Source organism: Triturus cristatus, chromosome 3_2 (genome assembly GCF_964204655.1).
Source record: "Triturus cristatus chromosome 3_2, aTriCri1.1, whole genome shotgun sequence".
Lineage (NCBI taxonomy): Eukaryota > Metazoa > Chordata > Amphibia > Caudata > Salamandridae > Triturus > Triturus cristatus.
Window position 1 is genome coordinate 521,389,263 of NC_140584.1, and position 21,054 is coordinate 521,410,316.

The 21,054-nt window shown below is 40.6% G+C and overlaps 1 protein-coding gene across 1 annotated transcript in view; it reads left to right on the top strand.

Moving 5' to 3' along the window:
- Window positions 1–21,054, top strand: part of OVCH2 (ovochymase 2) — an 881,024-nt gene that overhangs the window by 756,972 nt on the left and 102,998 nt on the right. Inside the window, exon 17 of the mRNA XM_085648218.1 lies at window positions 10,870–10,945. Coding sequence (XP_085504344.1) covers window positions 10,870–10,945 — 76 coding nt within the window. The remainder of the gene's footprint in view (window positions 1–10,869; window positions 10,946–21,054) is intronic.

Genomic DNA, 21,054 nt, shown 5'->3' on the forward strand with positions numbered 1-21,054 from the left:
TAACCTATCTGTTGACAGCATTTAACTCTCTTCTCTAGCGCCATCATATTTGTCATTATTCGGCACTTACCCTGCTCCCTTTGTTCTGAAACTAAATTTCTCCTCCTGCATTCACACTTTGCTGATACGTTTTCTTCCTTATTTTACCCTCCTACCCTTCCTTTCCTTAATTGTATGTCACCACTAAGACTTTCAGACTCACTCCCTTCTTTTTACCCTTCACTTCTTCTGACCATCTGCCATCACAATCTTGGTTACAATTTCAAGTGACCCTTCCTCCTTCCCCACTCATCTCTGTTTCTACATCCACATTCAATCATTCCTTCTGCATCCACTATAACAAAAGCTCAACGCCCTCACAATATTTAGTTTTCCAACCTCCTACACCCTGACGCCTCCCTATTCTCTCAGCCCTACTCTCTTCTTGCAGCACTGGAAACGTATTCCTCTCATTATGCGAACAGTTAATGTCGTCCCTCAATCATCATATCCTTCCTGGTACATCCGGTAGTGACAGTGATAGAAGTGGGCAGTGCCAGTCCTGGAATTGAATGGCACTGGCGATTTTGGGCACTGGCACTTATATTTTGTTCCTCAAATTAAGCACTATGCCAAACTTTTTCACCAAACTGACCTGCCGCTGAGAGTGCCAATATATCAGATGCTGGTCTCCATTCATGATTTTCTAACCATGGGGACTAGTCATTTTTGGGGGGAAATGTCTTTATTCTGAGCTTCAAGGGTGCCCTGATTTTTTACTTTGGTCATTAGTCATTAGATATATATTTTGGGTGCTTGGTGTTCTGTTATTGCAAGCCATCGTCACATAGCCCTTTAACTCATCTTGCAATGCCAAGAAATGACTGTGCTAATGAATGCATAATACGGTCAGGGAATCTTAAGGATTCTGGGGGCCCTGGGCGAAACGTATTTTGGGGGCCTCTTTTCAGAAAAGCTTTGAATTATTGATCCAGTTTCAGCTATTTTATGTCCTATTTGGCCAGGTCACTGACAGAGTACAGGCACATTGGTCCAAATTCTCTCACACATCAGGGTAAAACTCTCTGCAGAACAGAGGCTGAGGGCTGCGGCCCTGGACCAGAGCCCACTTAGCCCATGCTTCAAAACGTCTCTGAATACAGTGAGATCTGGGTCTATGCTTGCTCAGCCTGGGTCATGGGTGAGAAACCTGCAAAGGAATTCATATGACGTCTGTAAGCAATATGGCCTTTGTTAACTACAAACAGTGCTGCTGCATAAAAAAGACGTTGTGGAAGTAAAGAAACTTCATGATGGTGCACAAGTGCAGTAGAGGCCCATGCATCTGTTTTATCTTATTTTGCACTGCCTGCAGCACATACTAGGAAACAGAGAGCAGCAGTTGCCTCTTCGTGTTTGTGAGCAAGACCGTCTACAACTCATACACTAACTTGTGGTTTTTCATAGGTGAAGTATGCACTGCAGGCTGCACAGTTTCAGCCAAACAGGCCTACAGCCCCCTCAGGGGATGCACATGGATGCTGTAGATGTTCATGATATGACGCCTGATCCAAAAGGGATGTGGATCTTATCGGCATGCTTTTCAGACATGCACAATATAACACTAATGCAGTAATGTTGAGTGCAGTGCTTTATGTGAGGACATTGATTCTGGTGGCATCAGTATGACCAGTGATCTAAATTGCCACAGTCCTGATAGCTGAGCTTTCCGAACGAAATGCTCTTCTGCCCCCCCCCTCCCCCCACTAGTCAATGGAGCATGAAATCATAGTGGCACTCCTTGACTTGGATTGAGAACCCGCTAAGTTCAACTGTGAGCCTGCTGTCCACTTTACAGAAACATGCACTAAAGAGCTGTAACCATATGAGGTGTGCAATGTTCTCAAGCTGTAAGCAGAAGTAGGTTATAGGGATCCAGAAATCTTGCAGATGGTCAGAAGGGTATATTAACTGACTTACTGTGTGGACCAAGTAGGTCATTGTAGTAGCATCCATCAGGGGGAAAGGGCTTGCTTAGGGACTGCACCTATAGTGTTTTGAAATCACATGGTGTGAAAGCATTAATAGTACAGTGAAATTCAGTGTTTTCCAGTTGCCATAGAAAAACAAAAAAAATCATTTTGTAGTTTTTTTATCAGTTATAATAGGTCTTACGTGAAACTACAAACCCTATATAAAACATAATAATAAAGGTCTTACCTGAAAACTACAAACTCCATATTAAATACATAATTATTTAGCTTCTCTTTATTTAATTGCATACCTACCATTGGCTACATTTGAAATAGTGTTAATATTTCTCTTGGACAGTAAGAGCAGCATAATTTAAGTGACATAGACTGATAAAAGTTTAATATATAATACTCAGTACATGCTAACTAAAATATGGGACATAGAGGACTCTAGCTATTAACTCTACCAGTTAGTTTTTTTTTCATTTACCTGCATTTGGCTTGCTCAGTTTCTGCCAATGTTGCTCTAGTTCTGGTGATGAATTAACATCCTTCCACTTGTAAGCAAAACCTATAGACCTACTGAAAAGAATAACAACACTCATTCTTGGCTTAACATAATTTTATTTTATTCACAGTACTTAACCACATCGCACTTATCTCATTGCCTAGCAACAATTTGATGTTGTATTATCTGTCTGCTTTTACTCAGTTCTTACACCCAATAGTAGGTCCTACCACTTTTGGTGTTTTCCTTGTTCCTGGATCCTACTTAGGTTAATTCTCACCCCTTTCCCTCAGAGCATGTTACCCTTCATTGTTTATATGTTGTTTGTCCTTCAAACCACCTGTTGCTGTTGTGGAGTCTTCTGCTCCTTGAGATCATCGCTGGTATCCTGGTCAACATTTGGTCTCATTATTGCCAGCATCAACTTGGATCAGGCTAAGCAACTCACGCTGACAGTGGATATCTCTTATCTTGTTCATCGACATTTTGGGTCTTCGCCTTGACCTTTACCTACATTCACTAACTGATATCCAGTCTTCACACCATCCTATTTACAATGACAGTCCATATCGGCTAGTCTTCACAATGCAAAAACCCCAGTAAGTGCTGTGCCTGTTCTTTCTCTTCCCATTTACCCCTCTTTCTCTTTTGAGGTATTTGAGTTTTTGATACCTTTAGAGAGACTCGGGAAGGGCAGGGATTCTCTGCAAATTTACATCCTGAGTCAAATCTTGATGGTTTGCCAGGCAATAAGATCCAACATAGATCCCGCTGAGAACCCACTTCAGGAAATGGTACAGATTGACCCCATGACTGCTAGCCAGCAGAGTCCGGTTTTGTTAAATACCATTAATCAGATGACACCTCCTCTTTAAATGTCTGCAGGGCAAACCCAGTAATGGACTATCCTTGTGGTTATTTTTTTAGAAATTCAGGGGGAAGTTATACCATGGTAGCATTTTCAGAAGCTACAGAAGTTGGGAATCCCTCCTTCCTGTTAGTCCCATCTAAAACGTATTGGGGAGTCCATTATATTTACGTGAGTGAAAAAGCAATGAAGTTGGGAGATGTAAGGAAGGCTCTTACTTCTGAGAAAAAAGAACATTTCAGACTTTGTTCTTATTCACACTTACATTTAAAAAACCTCATTACCGCTCCGGGAGGTCCTATTGTTCTCTACACTGTTTTTTTTTTCGTGGGCCGTACCTTTCAACTGCAACATACCATTCCTACTAAGACTACAGAGGAACCAGAAGCTATTCAATTAATTGGTTGATCTATGCCAGGGACAGCAGGGCATGAAGAAACGCAGTCTTTTTTAATGAGCATTCTTAGCGGATAAGTGGAAACTATTCACTTTGATGCCACTGTCTCTCCTGCTTCCCCCAGTGTCTTAGGGACTACTTGGTTGAAGCCGCATAATCCAGAGCGCAACTGGAAGACTCCCACCATTCCACTTTCTACTCCTTACTGTTTAGAATGGTGTTCTTCTCCATCTTAACCAACACAAAATCAAGCGTTCAAATGTTTTGCACTCTAAATATCTGTCTCACCGAAGACAGAAGGAAACAATGGAAAGGGGGATCCTGTTCCTGCAGCATATGCTCCCTTCATTTATGTCTTCAATAAAAGGGAGCTTTAAGTCACCCTTTCCAACAGGCTACGACTGTAAAAGAGGAAGAAGTTCTCAAGCAATAACAAAATGAATATGTGGATAAGCCAGTCATTAAATATTCCGTTTCCCCAGCAGGGGCCTCCAACTTTTTCATACCCAAGATGAAATTGTAGTATTCGCAGTGTATTAAGTATCCCAAAATTAATGCCGTGGGGAAGTCATCCTTTTTGCCCTGATCACCTTCATGAATTTGGTAACTGACTCTAGCTGTGCCATAGGCCCTGCTAACCAGGGCCAGTGCTTTGATTAAAAGGTATCTGTTAATTAGGTGCAATAACAATTAGTACTGACAAACTACAGACTACTGTACGTCTCTAGTATATAGTAGGAGATGTAGGTTTATAGGCCCAGCAGATTTAATGCACTTAAGTGTGCAATGCTGTGTTGCCTCCTGTCATTTTAAAAGTCAGACCTGCTTTGCAAGCTGTTTTTAAACTGATCTTGTATGCAAATTCGATGTTGCATTTAAAGGTGCTTCCAAAGTATGAAACTACCTTATTTTTACATATAAGTCACTTCTAAGGTCTATCCTATGTGTCGTTGGGATAGAGTGCCATGTAAAAATAAGCAGGGACATTTTACAAGATGTTTTATAGGCCCTTGTGAGGAAACAACTGCCAATTTTGTTTTCCCTATTGTAGCATTTTAGCTCCATGGGCTAACACTGGAATACTTTAATAAAATTGACTGGAGTAAGCTAAAATAATATTCCAGGGACTTAAAAGATTAGTAATGATAAATCAAACAACTTACAGCTGTTGGATTTATCATAACTAGCTCAGAAAAGGTATATAACTCTCTTTTCTGTGAGCCAAAACCCAGCCTTCCAGCAGCCTCTCCTGTTTTGCCAGTATTGCCAGTCTGAGCCAAACTGCTATGATGAGGTGATAAGTGACCTGCAAAGAGACAGAGGTTATCTAGTAGGGTAGATCTACAGGTGCATAGATCAGGCCAGGAAGGGGGCTGGGTAAACAAATGTATCTTCAAAGAGAGCAGGACAGTAAGGCTACAAGCCATGCCTATCCCATCTTCCTGTACCCCCCAGCCAGATGGGAGCCCAGATACTCCCCATCTTGAATTTCAAAGTACTGTGCTTTGTGGAACAAGAATTTGCCACACTTTGGAGTAAGCTGTCATACTTTTGGGAGGCACCTTGTACCCCATTAGTCATGGGTATCCCCCTCTTGTTGTCCCAGAACACTGGATAAATATGGGAGAGTTGTAGAGCAACTCAGATCTGCTACCTGAAACTACAAGAAGAAGAAAGACTGCCCTGCCGGAACCGTAGCCTGCACCAAGAGGACTACAGTCTGAATGACTGCACCTGCTGCACATTAATGAACTACAGCCCTAAGGACTTTGTCTTGCTTGAAAAAGAGAAGGAGTGGACTCCTTGAAAGCAGCAGGTTAAAAGAGCTTCATCTGCACATCTCCAACAAGAGGAACCCAGCTGACCGCCTTAAAATGGACTTTTAGGGATTTGGACAGGTGCATTAGGAAAACTGTAGTCTCAACTTCTGAGTTGCAACTCAGTGACTCTGGAACCTTGGATATGTGTTATGGACACTTTGAACCCTCAAGAGGAACTTCAGGAAGAAGTTCCAGAAGTTTGGAGCAACTTTCGGAAAAAACTCCATAAGGTGACCAACACGACGTCGAGAGTCAAGCCTACTATGTCACACTGCAACCCGGCCTGGATTTCAGGTTCATCCCACTGAAAGCTCCGGAGCTCAAGACTTCCAGAAGTTGACCGGGGGTTCCAGCTGAACCTAGCCAACGAAGCCACTGCAAATCCAGCCTGCTGGTGGGGGCGCTCAGCGTCGAAGTTTCCAAGTCAGAAAGTAACATTTTGACTGAGGCCTTCTGCTTAGTGTATCCAACCATGGCTCCATAGCTGTCGGCCTCAAACTTTGACTTTTGTCCCACTCAAGCATGACTAGATGTTCCAATTTAGCGCTGTTATTTTTTAAGCACTAGAAAGTGTTTATTCTTTAAAAAGTCATCTCTCCAGTTCCCTGACCTAGATTTTGTTGTTTTGGTGTTATTTTAAAAATAAAGATATTTTCTATTTTTATAAATTGGTTTTTGATTTGTATTGCTTGCTGTGTGTCTTACTTATTGAATGTATTGGTGTTTTTAAATGCTTTACACACCTGTCTCCTAAGTTAAGCATGCCTGCCTGTTGCCAGCTTCTAAGGGTTGAGCAAGGGAATCATTTATTGAGAGCTTGTCGGGACATTATATTGTGTTGGTGTCCTTATTGCTAGTGCAATGAATGCCATAACAATTACAAATCACTATCTCTCCCTTATATAGTTTTTGTTGAAACAGAAAAAGTCAACCATGGTTTTCTCCAATATAGTCCTCAGAATAGCATACAATCTGGTTTGGATCTAGTAGGAAATGAGTGGAAGACAGTGTTCAATGCACAACATAGACACTAAAAATATGTGGTCATGCTATTCAGCCAGAACAATGCCCCTCCATCTTCCACCACTTCGTAATCAACATTTTCAGAGATTTTTGCAGGAGACTGTATTGGCAGTATATTTTGATGACATCTTTCACATTTTTTAGTTTAAATATTAACATTGGGAACATGTCGGGGAACTGCTCACATGATTGGGAAGTCATTTCCTTTACTCAGAGAAATGTCAGTTGAAGGGTCAGAGATCTTTTTTTTAAGATTTCAAAGTTCAGAGAAAGGTATTGTAATTCATTCCCCCAAATTGCAAGGTGTGCTAGAGTGGCCTTGCCCTAGTAATATCAAGGCAATCCAGTTGTTTGTGGGTTTCAACAACTTTTACTAACATTGTATTTAACAACTTTACTTGTACAAATTTTTACTAACATTTTACCTAGGATTTTCCCACTATTATTTGACCTATTATCAATCTAGCTGTGAAATGAATCTTGTGTCAGTGGTAGAAGAAACACAAATCTGCCTTCTTTAGTTTAATTAAAGTCTTTATGAGTGCGCGGATCCTTCAACAGTCAAACATCAATCCTCCCTTTACAACATTGGCAGTAATATTCCAATGAAACCCAAAGAAGAAGCATTTTGTCCGGTGGTATATTCTTCCTGTACTCTGACAAGTACATTATGCAAATGTACCATCTATGACAGAGAATTCTTGGGAATCAAGGAATTCTTTACCCATTGGCGTCATAATTTAGAGAGGGCACATCACAAAATCTAAGTACAGACAGACCCTTAAAACCTGTTACATTTAACTTCTATGTAACGTACTCATGTTCATTATGCTTGATGGTCACTCTTCTTTTCTCGATTCCATTATGACATCACATATCAGTCAAAACAAGATCTTGGAAAGGTGGAGGCCTTATCATGGCAGACGTGGGAAGAAGAGTGTGCTCTACCTCCAAGCATATTGGCTATCTCCACAGTAACCAAGGATAACTAAGACAACTTTTTGAAACAGGCCACAACCGTTCAGGGATCCATCAATTGGGCTCAATAATTACCATAGGAATCTCAGAGGCAGCAAAGAGAAGTTTTGTTACACCACCGTGACACCTTGTACCTGACCTGTAAAAAATTACAGGAGCAGGTTCTAAGCTGGTGTTATGACTCTCCCACAGCTGGCCATGAAGGTCAGCGAACATCACAAGATTTAGGTGTTTTCCTGGTGTCCTGAGTTTTTTTACTTTGACTCAGTCTAGCGCAACCAGATAGCAGTGGCTGGTGCTTTTTGTTTCTAGGCACTATTTCCCAGTTTATTCTTTAAAAATGCATACCTCCTGTTCTACTAATTGAATATTTGTCATTTTGGTCTTGTTTTATTTATTAAATTAAGCTCTTTTTTTCTAACCTGAGGTGGGATCTTTTTGTGTGGTGTTTTCACTGTTTTACTGTTTGAAGTGTTGCACGAATAATTTACACATTACCTCTTTAAGCCTGACTGCTCTTAGTCAAGATACCAGGGGGTTGAGCACACGTTAATTTAGGGTTTGCTTGTATCTTACTAGGCTTGTGGTTGCTGCTTAACCAGGGCTCAAACCCCAGTCAATTTCAAACAGTTAGGAAATCCACCATAAATGCCAACATATTGAACATGACAAGAGGAAGATTTTGAAAAAAAGCACAGGTGAATTTCCCCTGCAACTTACATTGAAGACAAGCTTTTAGGCAGGAACAATTGGGAGTCCTCCACCTGAATCTGGTCTGTTGGCATGTATGAATCCACCCAAGAAAAATTTGTGAAGATAATTCAGTTTACAGACATTATGCTGACTTATACCAGCACATTCCTTCTTCCTCCTCCTGTTGTCCAGGGGACTTGGTGTGTTAGTCCACAAAGGTCATCCAGATAGCAAGGTCTCATCCAAAGTTTACGTGCATATTTGTAGGCTCAATCAAAATCCTAAGGTTAGTAGGGAAAGCAGCAGACAGGCTATTACATTCCACAACTTGCCAAAAGCACCCTGTGGTTCATACCTCCTACAGAGACAGTCATGCATGATAAGTCTTGTTTAGATCTATTGTACACAGTTACAATAGCACCATGTCGCACTTTGCATCAGTCCTCAAATTGCATTTGGGACAGGGAAATAACTGTGGAACACCGGGCAGTTGCACCTAAGAAAGACTCAACCGCTAACCACCACGGAGTGGTAACTTCCTGTGTCAGGTGTTCACGCCTGGGTCATGAGTGATAGAATCGGTACTTAACCATACGGCACACATTCATCCTTGCATGGCAACATTTAGTGGTTTTATTGTCTCTAACCTTTTGCTTAGTTCGGACATCCAACCTTGCGTCCAACCATATTGTTTTCTTCTTCCCTGGTTCTATCTAGGATTTGCTGTCACCCCTTAACTTTGGAGCTTGTTACATTTCCTTGTTTATATGTAATTTGTCCTACCACTCTGTTCCTGGATTCTTCTGCTGCTTGTTGCCCTGGGGATCAGCACCTTGTCAGTGTCTGGCCTAATTACCAACAGCATGGATCCCATGCATACTGTGTCACTGGAAACAAGCTATAGCAGGCTGATGAGCCATAACAAGGACATGCCCAGTCCTGGGTTGCTTTTGTTCTGTTCTATGAAGAGCCTAGCTTGGCACTTCAAGCTGGACTGTTCCCATTAAAGCAGGGTCAAGAATGATTTGCATTTATCTGGGTCCAACCAGAGGTGGCATGGTGTGCAAAATAACGATGAACTGGGATACGGCCCTGAGTAATTACCAGTGGCTGAGATTATTTCATGCTTCTCATCTGTTACTTTTTTATACTTTAGTATGTCACCCTAAGTGAAACGGGGTCCCGTGCACACTATGTCACTGGAACCAAGCTTTGCCTGGCTGAAGAACCCATAACTATGGCAAAGCTGGTCCTGGGTTTCTCTTGTTTGTTGTGGGAGGCCCTGGCCCGGCAGTTTGGGCTGGACTGTTCCCATGAGGACCAGGGTCAAGACTGATTTGTATACGGCTGGGTCCAAGCTGAGGTGGCATGATGAGCAAAAGAACAATGTGTTGGGATGCTACCCCTAGCAAGTGCCAGGGGTCAGACAAATTGCAAGCATTCCTCCCATCACCTTTGATGTGTTTCACTTCTAATTACCAACAGCACCAATGTGGATAAGGGTAAGCTACTTACTCTGACAGCAGGTAACTCATCCCTGCTCCAGCTCTTATTTTGAAAGTATTGTGAACTGATTTTTTGTATAATGCCTTACTTATTTAGAACTCCCTCCATCTACTCTTTGAGACCTCACTGTCTAATATAGCAATTCATGGTTAGGCTCTCTTTACTTCAAGGAATGCCATTCCATACATTCCTTGTATTGGATGTTCTTATTTAGATCTGTAGTATTGAAATAATTCCACCATCTAGGATCTTGCTCTGACCCTGAGGGTAGAACCATCTGGTGCATGGTCTGGTGTATCATATGTTCCCTGTTGATGTTATGACTACTAAAATCATGTATGTTTCTGAGGACTGTGCGGGACACTTTTCTAATTTTCCTCATTTGACTTTTGCTTGGTCCACACTCTTTCTTTAAGTGCATTGATATTTAGCATTTTTCTGTGTCTTTTCTTAGTTCATCTTTGTGTATATCACTTGTATTTATTGGTTTGTGTGTCATGTGCTGGAAAGTATACAAATGTAAAATACAGGGATTCCTTTGTGATGTTCATGATTAAATCTACATTTTGAACGTTATCACAAATCAAGTGTGCAAACTAACCATGTGCTTTCATAAATACAGAGCTGTCAGTTGGTCCCATGTCATGAAGGCAGTCTTCTTACACTTTTCAGCCAAGACCTCTTATCATGGTGGGACTTGTAGTTTTACCTTTACCGCTAGAGGTCTGGACTTATAAGTGTCAACATTCTTAATGTTGTTGGCAGAAAAAAAGCAAAAACTTGTGGAAAGTAATCCTTATGACTTGGGGCCAGTTCACACCTATGTAAATATCAAAATGTGTCTATTTAGTGGGGAACCTAAAGCTAAAGTCACGGTGTTGTGAAAGGGCCGCAGAACATGGCAAAAATCCTTTACACACTGGATATCAGTCTAGCGTCATCCTTACCTCTGGGTGAAGGTTGAATGATTTTTTTGCCAAATGCAGTGTATCATTTGACCATCCTCATGACTTGGATGATGAGCATTTTTATTAAATATTATTAAATATATGGGCTTGGATTTTTTAACACGTCAATTGAGTGAATATATAATAAGAGATATATCAATATATTTTTCCTTACAGGGAACAATTCGATTCATTGGTTGTAGTTGCTGGAGCTCATGCTATAAGTGAAAGCACTGAAAAGGAGCATCACCAGGTAAGCAGAGCAGTTTTGCATGCTTTTGGAAGGGAATCCAGAACTCTTGCCACTAAAGGTCCTCTAGGTTACAATGACTGACATCCCGCCCTATTTAGTGCAGGGCAAACGCCATTGGCTTCCCCTCCCAGGCAATGCCATGCAAAACCGAAGTAGCCCGATCAATAGCCCACATATGTGGAAAAGAACACTTCTTTTGTATCATTGCCAATGTTTTTTTGCTTTTCTGAAATAAACCCCTGCAATGGGGATGTGTTTTAGAAAACTGAATGCTAAACAAATGAAAAAAGAACATGGCACCCCCTTTACATTCGACAGCGATTAAATTGCATTTGACTTTCTGTCTGAAGGTGGGATCTCTGATTATATCAAGATGCAGGCCACCCACCAGCTTCTAGATGACCCCTTAAGTCTCAATACCTTGGTAAATGCTTATGGTAATTCTTGTTTTTGCACTTTAAAAATATAGTATTTAGTATTAAGCATGTGCATTTTTTAACCCTTTATATATCAAACAGAGAAAGCATTTGGTACATTGTGTTCTTCAGTTACTATGTGGTCAAATATTTGCAGTAAACACATTCATTCCTCTTGCTCGGCACTACATACTATATTAGCAAAGATGTGCTTGTTACATTTTCTTACTACATCAGTAGTAGTGAAGTTATCCCAGATGGCATGGGGTATAGAAGCCCTGGTGTGTTGGCATGGTGTAGGTTTTAACCATCTCATGTACTACACCAAGTCTTGTAAAGGTGAGACAGCACTCAACCTTCGCATTGCTATTTTTTTCATTAGCGCTAGTGCTGATAGCTCTGAAATGTATTGTAGTTACACTATCACTGGGGTACAGGATTTAGGGATATTGTCATATCGCATTGAAACAAGACCTTGTCACAGTAGAGATGCACTATTGGGTGCTTTCATGGAAGGATGATCAAGTCTGAAGGTTCTGCCAGATATATTATGCAAATATCATTTATAATTTCTCTGAACATAGCCAGGTATTTATGGGTAAGATAGAGGAGATGTAGGAAATTAAAATTAATTAGTTTATGTCTAGGATTGAATGGAGTTTTCCATACCTGAGCACAACAGTACTCCCAGCTATATTTTAGTTAGTTTCACATCCAGGTCCACCTACCACCATCTTCTGGCCAGATGGTTAACTAAGTGCCACAGCCTATTGGCTTCATCATAGATATAGGATAATGACTTTCTAGCATCTTCTCTTTAATTATCTTGGTGAGGACTTAGTATTCCTCTGGGGACTGCCTTAATGACTGCCATTGTAATCTGGTTGTGTGTTCAGACTGTTTCATAATAGCTATTTCTACCTGCAGGAAAGTGGGTTTCCATTTCAGTAACCCCCCCCCCCCGACACACACACTTTTTGCCAGATTTCTGATGCACTTTGACTGAGTGTGCACTGGGTACATGCCAATCAGGTTACCAGTGCCTGTGTTCTTTCCCACAAATGGTACCCACAATTGGCACACCCCTGGCCCACATATAAGTCCCTTGTAGAAGGTACCAGTGGTACCAAGGGCTGCAGCATGTATTGTGTCACCCTAAAGGACCCCACACCTAACACATACACACAGCCATTGCAGGCTATGTGTTGTGGTGTGGCTAAACTAAAAGAGTTGACAAGGCACCCCTTCCTGGGTGTCATACCTACACACCAATGCATGTGGCATATGTAACTCACATCTCTGGCAGACCTTACAACCCTAAGGCAGGGTGCACTATACCATAGGTGAGGGCATAACTGCATGAGCAATATGCCCTACAGTGTCTTAGTCTACTCCATTCTGGGATACTGTAAGTGCAGTGAAGCCATTTTTGAGTACATGGGCTGGGAGTTTGTCAACACGAACTTCACAGCTCCATGATGGCTTAACTGAAGACTGAGAAGTTTAGTATCACACTTTTCAGCATATTAAACCCACACTGATGCCAGTGAGGGATTTGTTATAAAATGCACTCAGAGGGTATCTTGGAGATGCCCCCTGAAAAATGACCAACCTCTAGTGTATTGGCCGACCGGTCCTTGCCAGCTAGCCACCACCAGACAGGTTTCTGACCTTATGGGGTGAGAGCCTTTGTGATCTAGGAGGTCAGGAACAAAGCTTGCTCTGGGTGGAGGTGCTTCTCACCTCCCCCTGTAGGAACAGCAACACTTTGCTGTGAGCCTCAAAGGCTCTTGCCATGTGTTATGCTGATTTGGGCCACTCAAACTGTTTCAGCCCCACTTTTTGGCAGTAGGACAGGTGGGAAATTAGTAAGCAGAGTCGGAATTTCAACCTTGAACTGGCACATCCCTAGGGGGGCCAGGAACTGAGGTGAACCCCTCTCTTGAGAATTCTCCATCTTGAATTGGAGATTTATGCCCAATAGGAACAACCACTTATAAATTTACCATGCACTCTCCTCGCACTTCTCCAATCATCGAGGCACTACCCATACACTCATGCAATAACTCAGGCACTACCCATGCACTGATGCAATCACTTATGCACTACCAATGCACTAATGCAATTACTCAGACATTACCCATGTACACATCCAATTATGCAGGCACTGCCCATACACTCATGCAAGCACCTGCGTAATACTAATGCACACATGCAATCACCCAGGTACTACTCATGTACTCATCCAATCACTCATGCAATAGTTACGCAATCTTCCAACCATCTACTCGGCACCTAAGCACTCATCTAATCACTTTTATATTAACCAAGCAATTATCTACTCATCCAGGCAGTATTAATGAACCCATGTAATCATGCAGATATTATCTGTACAGTTCATACACAACATAGAAATGTATCTTTTCTAACCAGAGTAGGTAGTTCTAACAAGAACAGTTTTTTTCTTCTTTTGTTATTTTATATTTCTTTGTGATTTTTTAACTTTTTTAAATTTGGGTGTTTTTTCAAAAATTAAACAAAATTAAACAGAATAAACTGTTAAAACTTTCACAACATTTTGCAATTAGTAACATTGCAAAAACAACAAGAAATTAACAAACGTGGTTTGAGATTGCAAATAAAATTGCATCTATGGATTGTTCTCCAATGCAGAGAACTTTGTTGCATTTTACACAACTCTGTTTAAGACTCGCAAATACAGGCGTGATGCTGGTTGTCATGGCAGTTGGAGAACCAGATGATGTGCTTGCACCTCCAGATTGGGCTTGTCCTGCAGCCTGCTTCGCCATTGCACGACGATGTTGCTCTCGTGCAAGCGCCCTCGGATGAATAGTCTGCAGATGTTTCAGCATGGATGAGGTGCCACACGAATACTTCTTTTCCGACCCACGTGACAGGACCCTTTGGCACAGAGTGCACGTAACTTTCCGTGCATTCACTTTCATTTGGCCTTGAGGGATGGAAAAGTAAGCCCAGACAACACTTTCATACCTTTCCTTCACTAGTTCTGGTTCATCATCTTCTTCCTCTGGATGAACCTGTGGTGGAATGTTGGAAGAAGCCATTTGTCCTTGCTGTTATTCAAAAACACCAAAAAAATTGAGAAAAAGAAGTCACAGCAGCAATCTCTCTGCTGAGGTTCTGCAAAGTAGAAATATGGGTGGGGTCTTGAAACTTCCAGAATGAAAAAGTTATGAACCAATGAAATTCTTCCTTTGAAAAACTCACCTGAATTCGTGCACCATGCACGCACCCCGCTTGCACCTATCGCGAATTCTAAAAAATATATTTACTAGTAGTTTATCTTTATTCTAGTTACAAAGATATTTTTATAAAAAAAGTAAATAATCTCTTGGTTTAATATACATGCAAAAGTTATATGTATTTTGATTTAGAAGCTAAAAAGTCACGCACCCAGCGTGAGGCCTGCAACAAAATGGCGGCTTGAATTCGCGCACCAATCAAGACAGGTACACGATGGGTGCATGACTCCAATTTTTTATTTAAAAAAATATATTTATCTTTTACAAACTACAAAATAATAAAAAACTTTCATAATAATTAAAAAAAATAAGATTTTTTTTAAATTATACTTAGAAAATAGCATTTAAAAAACCTTTGAAATTCACTGAAAACATATGCTTCAGGTACGTTATAGATAGAAATTAGCATTTAAAAAACCTTTGAATTTCATTGAGAAAACCATAGGTTTCAGGCATGTTATAGTTAAAAATTAGCATTTAAAAAACCTTAGAAATTCACTGAAAAAACCACAGGTTTCAGTTAGTCTGGACATTTCACTCGTACAAAACTAGAGAAATTCAACCATTATAGTTAGTTCAGCTAACTATAACTCGTGCCCCCGCAATACACTGCTGATGACATCACATATTACATCATTCATGACATGGTCAGTGACATCACTGATGACATCATCCACCTGAAAATCTGATGCACCTCCTCACATCCAAATATAACCTTTGAAACATCCACTCTAAAACACAGACTACCATTTTCAACACCACAGACACATCAATACCTGTTACTACATACGTACTCACTGATTACTAGGTCTACACACACATACACTCATTTACCCATACAGTCACTCATACATGCTGTCACTCATCAACACAACACTATCATATGTACTCATACACCTATACATACACTCACACACCGCCACTCATCCATAGACTTACTCACACACCTCCTCAGTCATGCAAAGAATCAATTACACTTCCATGTACTCACCTCTACAGTTATACACACAGCATCTCACTTATTCATACAGTTACTAATGGATACTTACTCTCTTAAACAATAACTGATACAAGTACACACTCATCCATTCAGCCACTCTAATAATCACTCACTCTCACATATAGTTATTTATATACACCATCACTCACATATACTGCCTTTTACATATGTAGTTACTCACAAATGAGACATCCATTCACTCACCAACACACCCATACAAAGATTCACCCACCCATACAGCTGTTTGTACATGCACTGTTAAACCCATATAACCAGTAAATCAACAACTCACACACCTCCCACCCACACACACACACACTAGGACACCCATAAAAATACTCAGGCAAACAATCAATAATCGATATAGACACTCATGTAGCTACTGACCAACCCATGCAGCTTCTTACACAAGAACAGACAGACTGATACAGACTTTCACACAGTTTAGTCACTAACCCATGCATTTAGTAAGACACATTAAATCACTAACATATACAGTCACTCACACACCTACTAAATCCCCCATCCGGACACTTATACACCCACTCATTCCTCAATACACCTTGGCATATATATAAAACATATTTAAACTTTACAGAAACACACAATCACTGGATGATGTCATCAGTGATGTAATTTGTGATGTCATCAGTGATGTCACTGACCATGTCATGAATGATGTAATATGTGATGTCATCAGCAGTGCATTGCGGGGGCGCGAGTTATAGTTAGCTGAACTAACTATAATGGCTGAATTTCTCTGGTTTTGTATGAGTGAAATGTCCATCTAACTATAACGTCCCTGAAACCTGTGGTTTTTTCAGTGAATATATATATATATATGTATATATATTACCTACTGACGGTCGCCAGTAGGTAGTTATAGTTAGGACCTATTTTCCATAGGATATCCGCAACATTCTATTCCCAATAAGTCTGGCACCGGTTGACGAATCCTCGCGAAATTTTCCAAACTTTTGGCCAGCTCCGCTCCGCTCCTACCCTGAAAGTTTTGTGGTGATTCGTCAAGCGGGGGCCGAGAAAAAAGGGGGCTCCCAAAACGCGTTTCCCCCATGCAATTTCCCATAGGATCTGTTGTCGCAGCTACAACCCGAACCGCTGAACGGAATGACACCAAATTTGGCAAAGAGGTAGTCCTCAGTTCAGACTCGTGCCTTTTGCATAAATGGTGTGAATCCGTTCAGTAGTTCCTGAGAAATTAGAGTTAAAAATACATAAATATCTATGGCCGGGGAGGATCCGTGGACCCTACCCGCACCGTAAGCGCACCCTCCCCGAACCGAGCGCGCACCCTCCCGATCGCGCGCTGAATGCTAATTGGCTGTCGAGTGTCTGTCTACATTCGAAACCAGGAACTGTTGGCGGCCATTTTCTGCCTCGGTAGAAGCTAGCCTGAAGAAGCAAGGGGAATAGGTGTGTAAAACATATAAAGTGGGCAGAGTGGAAATACTCTGACCCTCTAGAGGTGCTTAGGGGGTCCTAGAAGGACCCCCTGGGGTCCCATTTTTTTATTTTTTTTAAACGGCTGAATCCGTGCATCCTAACGCGTTGGGTGCACGGATTCACGGAATTTTTTTTTGAAAAAGGACAAGAAATCATTGGTTGTATGACTACTTTCTACACTGAAAGGTAGGGTGTATATTTCTGTTTTTTAAAGGTATGATTCTTATTGGTTGACAAAAACAGATTGTAAGGAACATTATATATGATAAGCTGATATGTTGAAAAGTCAAGCACACTTCCTGTCTTGTTTAGCAACATTGTGTGCTGAACTTGTGACCTGTGTGCTCAGTGCAGTGTTCCATGAGCTGTTTCTATGGTAACAGGTAGAAGGCAGATTGGGGGAAGGGTTGAAATGTATTTCAGTTGGAAAGGGTTGAAATGTTCAACCAATAGAAATGTGTGTTTGCTTTTGAGTTTATGTGTGAAGGATTGTGATTTGATGTTTACATGTATATGTGTGGAAAATGAAAGGGAAACGTTTCCATTCTTTGTTTTTGCTGAGAGGTGCACAGTGCAGAGATTCTGTAAAAGAAAATATGGTGAGTGACTGATATACTTTTTAATCTACAAAACAACTTGAAAGGTGAGTTATTAATTGTGAGGGGATGTATGTAGACTATTTTCATTGTAATCAGACTAATGTATTTCTCCTGCTAAAGTGTAGGGAGTACTTTTTTTCTCTACAATCGTATTGACTGTGTGTGTGCATGTAGAAACCATTCAGTGATAATCATTTGTGTTTTTCATGTGTTTGCAGACAGATAACTGTGCTGTTTTTATATTTTGGTAGAATTAGAAACCAGTCATTGTTTATGAATTTGTGAAATGAGTTATGTTATGTATCTATACTAAAATGTAGTACTTCTAGATGAAGAAATGTGTTTTGGTATAGTGCAAGGGATAGTGTTGTTTGTCTAGAATCACACAGTGAGTATGTGTGCATTTGGGAACCACTGTGAGAGAAGCATTTGGTAACATCGTGTATTTGCTGACAGATAACTGTTTTAAAACCTGTCATGTTATCAAGTTTTAGTAGCATTAAAAGCCAGTGTTTGCTTATGCATTGATAAAATAAGTCATGCTTTGAGACTAATGTGCTGTATGTAGATTGTGTGTAGTCTCCTTACCCCTTGCACAGTAGTGAATGAGTTTTGGTAAGCTGCTAGGGATAGTGTTGCTTGTCTAGAATCACACTGTGAGTCTGTGTGCATTTGGGAACCACTGTGAGAGAAGTATGTGGTAATATTGTGTATTTGCTGATAGATAACTGTTTTGAAACCTGTCTTGTTGTCAAGTTTTAGTAGCATTAGAAGGCAGTTTTTGCTTATGCTTTGATTAAATGAGTCAGGCTTTGACACAAAAGTGCAGTCCTGAAATATGTAGATTGTGTGCAGTTCCCGTACCACTTGCACTGTAGTGAATGAGTTTTGGTAAACTCTTAGGGATAGTGGTACTTGTCTAGAATCACACAGTGAGTTAGTGTGTATTTGGGAACCACTGTGAGAGAAGCATTTGGTAACATCGTGTATTTTCTGACAGATAACTTTTTTAAAACCTGTCATGTTGTCAAGTTTTAGTAGAATTATAAGCCAGTTTTTGATTATGCTAAATATTAAATGAGTCAGGCTTTGACAGAAAGGTGCAGTCCTGAAATATGTAGATTGTGTGCAGTTCCCTTATCAGTTCCACAGTAGTGAATGATTTTTGGTAAAGTGCTAGGTATAGTGGTTGTTGTCTAGAATCACACTGTGAGTCTGTGTTCAATTGGGAACCACTGTGAGAGAAACATTTTCTAACATCGTGTATTTTTTAGCAGATAACTGTTTTAAAACCTGTCATGTTGTCAAGTTTTAGTAGCATTAGAAACCAGTCTTTGCTTATGCGTTGATTAAATGAGTCATGCTTTGACACGAATGTGCTGTACTTAAATATGTAGATTGTGTGCAGTACCATTACCTCTTCTAGACTAGTGAATGAGTTTTGGTAAATTGCTAGGGATAGTGTTGCTTGTCTAAAATCACACTGTGAGTCTGTGTACATTTGGGTAAGGATTGTGAGAGAAGCATTTGGTAACATAGTGTATTTGATGACAAATAACTGTTTTAAAATCAGTCATGTTGTCAAGTTTTAGTAGGTTTAGAAGCTATTCTTTGCTTATGCATTGATAAAATGAGTCAGGGTTTGACACTAACGTGCAGTACCATGTACTTTTCTCTTCACTGTGCCAGAACTGAACATTTAAAAGTTTTACCCAGGCACTAAGCTAGCAGTAGTCTGATGATTTAGTCAGTTTCCAAGTACTTATGTTGTGAACCATACATTACCACATAGATTGTTTCAAATGTCTATGTAGTATGCATGCAGTCTTCTAACATACTATACACTTGTCTTTCACATTTTCAATTTGCTAGTCAGTATCCATACACTTCCAGGAAACACCCTGTAACTCCCTTTGCAGTCCTTTAGTGACCCATTCAGCATCATGTACTAATCCATTCACTGTGCCAAAACCCAAACACTTATAAATTCACCAAGATACTATATTTGGAGTACTCTAATCATTCAGTCAGTGCCTAAGTATTCATGCACTGAGCCAGGCCTTAGCACATGGACGGCTTCAAACCCCTATCCACTATGTATGTAGTCTTCTAACCACCTAGGCCCACATGCATCAAAGCAAAAACCGGTCGTAAACGGGCAGATTAGCAGAATCTGCCCCTTTGCGACCGGTATTTTTGCATTTGGGATGCATCATCCCAAATGCAAAAATCGCAATTTAAGGAATCTCTAACTAGCGATTCCTTAAATTGCGATTGCATTTAAGGAATCCCAAATTGAGATTCCTTAAATGCAATGCATTAAAGTTAAAAAATTTGCGATTTCGCTAATAGGGGGAGCAAATTACCATGAAGATAAACTTCATGGTAATTTGCAAAAACTTTGAAAAATGCACTTTTGTGCATTTTTCAAAGTTTCATGTTGCGCACACACATGCCCTAAGAGCATGTGTGTGTGCAACATATGTGCACAGATCAATTTCAGGGGTGCAATAGGGTGTCATTTTGACACCCTTGCACCCTTGAAATTGCATAAGCAATTTGCGAGTACATACTGGTACTCGCAATTTGCTCATGCAATCTCCAATTCATTCCTATGGGCCTGGAGGCCCATAGGAATGAATGGGACGGCATTCCTTAATTGCGACTCGCAATTTGCGAGTCGCAATTAAGGAATTTGTAGGAATCGCTATTTTTATAGCGATTCCTACATGCATAGGCTTTTGCAATTCCTTAATTGCGATTCCTTAAAAATCGCAATTAAGGAATCGCAAAAGTCTTTGTTGATGCATGTGCCAGCTAGACACTTGTCTTTCACACTTTCAATTCCCTAGTCAGTATCCATACAGTCCAGCAAACATCCTGTCACTCCCTTTGCACTCCTCTAGTGACCCATTCAGTACCAAGTACTAATCCATTCACTGTGCGAAAAGCCTACCACTTATAAATTCACCTAGGCATTCTCCTTGCTGTACTCTAATCATTCAGTCAGTACCCAAGTAGCCATGCAGTAAGCCAGGCCTTAGCACATGGACTGCTTTAAATGCCTATGCAGTATGGATGCAGTCCTCTAATCACCTACACAGTTGTCTTTCACACCTTCAATTCCCTAGTTAGTATTCATGCACTTCTAGCAAACACCCTGTCACTTACCCAGTGTGTCTCCTTAGAGTACTGTAATCATTTAGTCAGTTAGCATGTAGGCTTTTAGTGAGGTAGGCTTTAGGGCATGTGCTGAGAGAAGTATGTGGTAATATTGTGTATTTGCTGACAGATAACTGTTTTAAAACCTGTCTTGTTGTCAAGTTTTAGTAGCATTAGAAGGCAG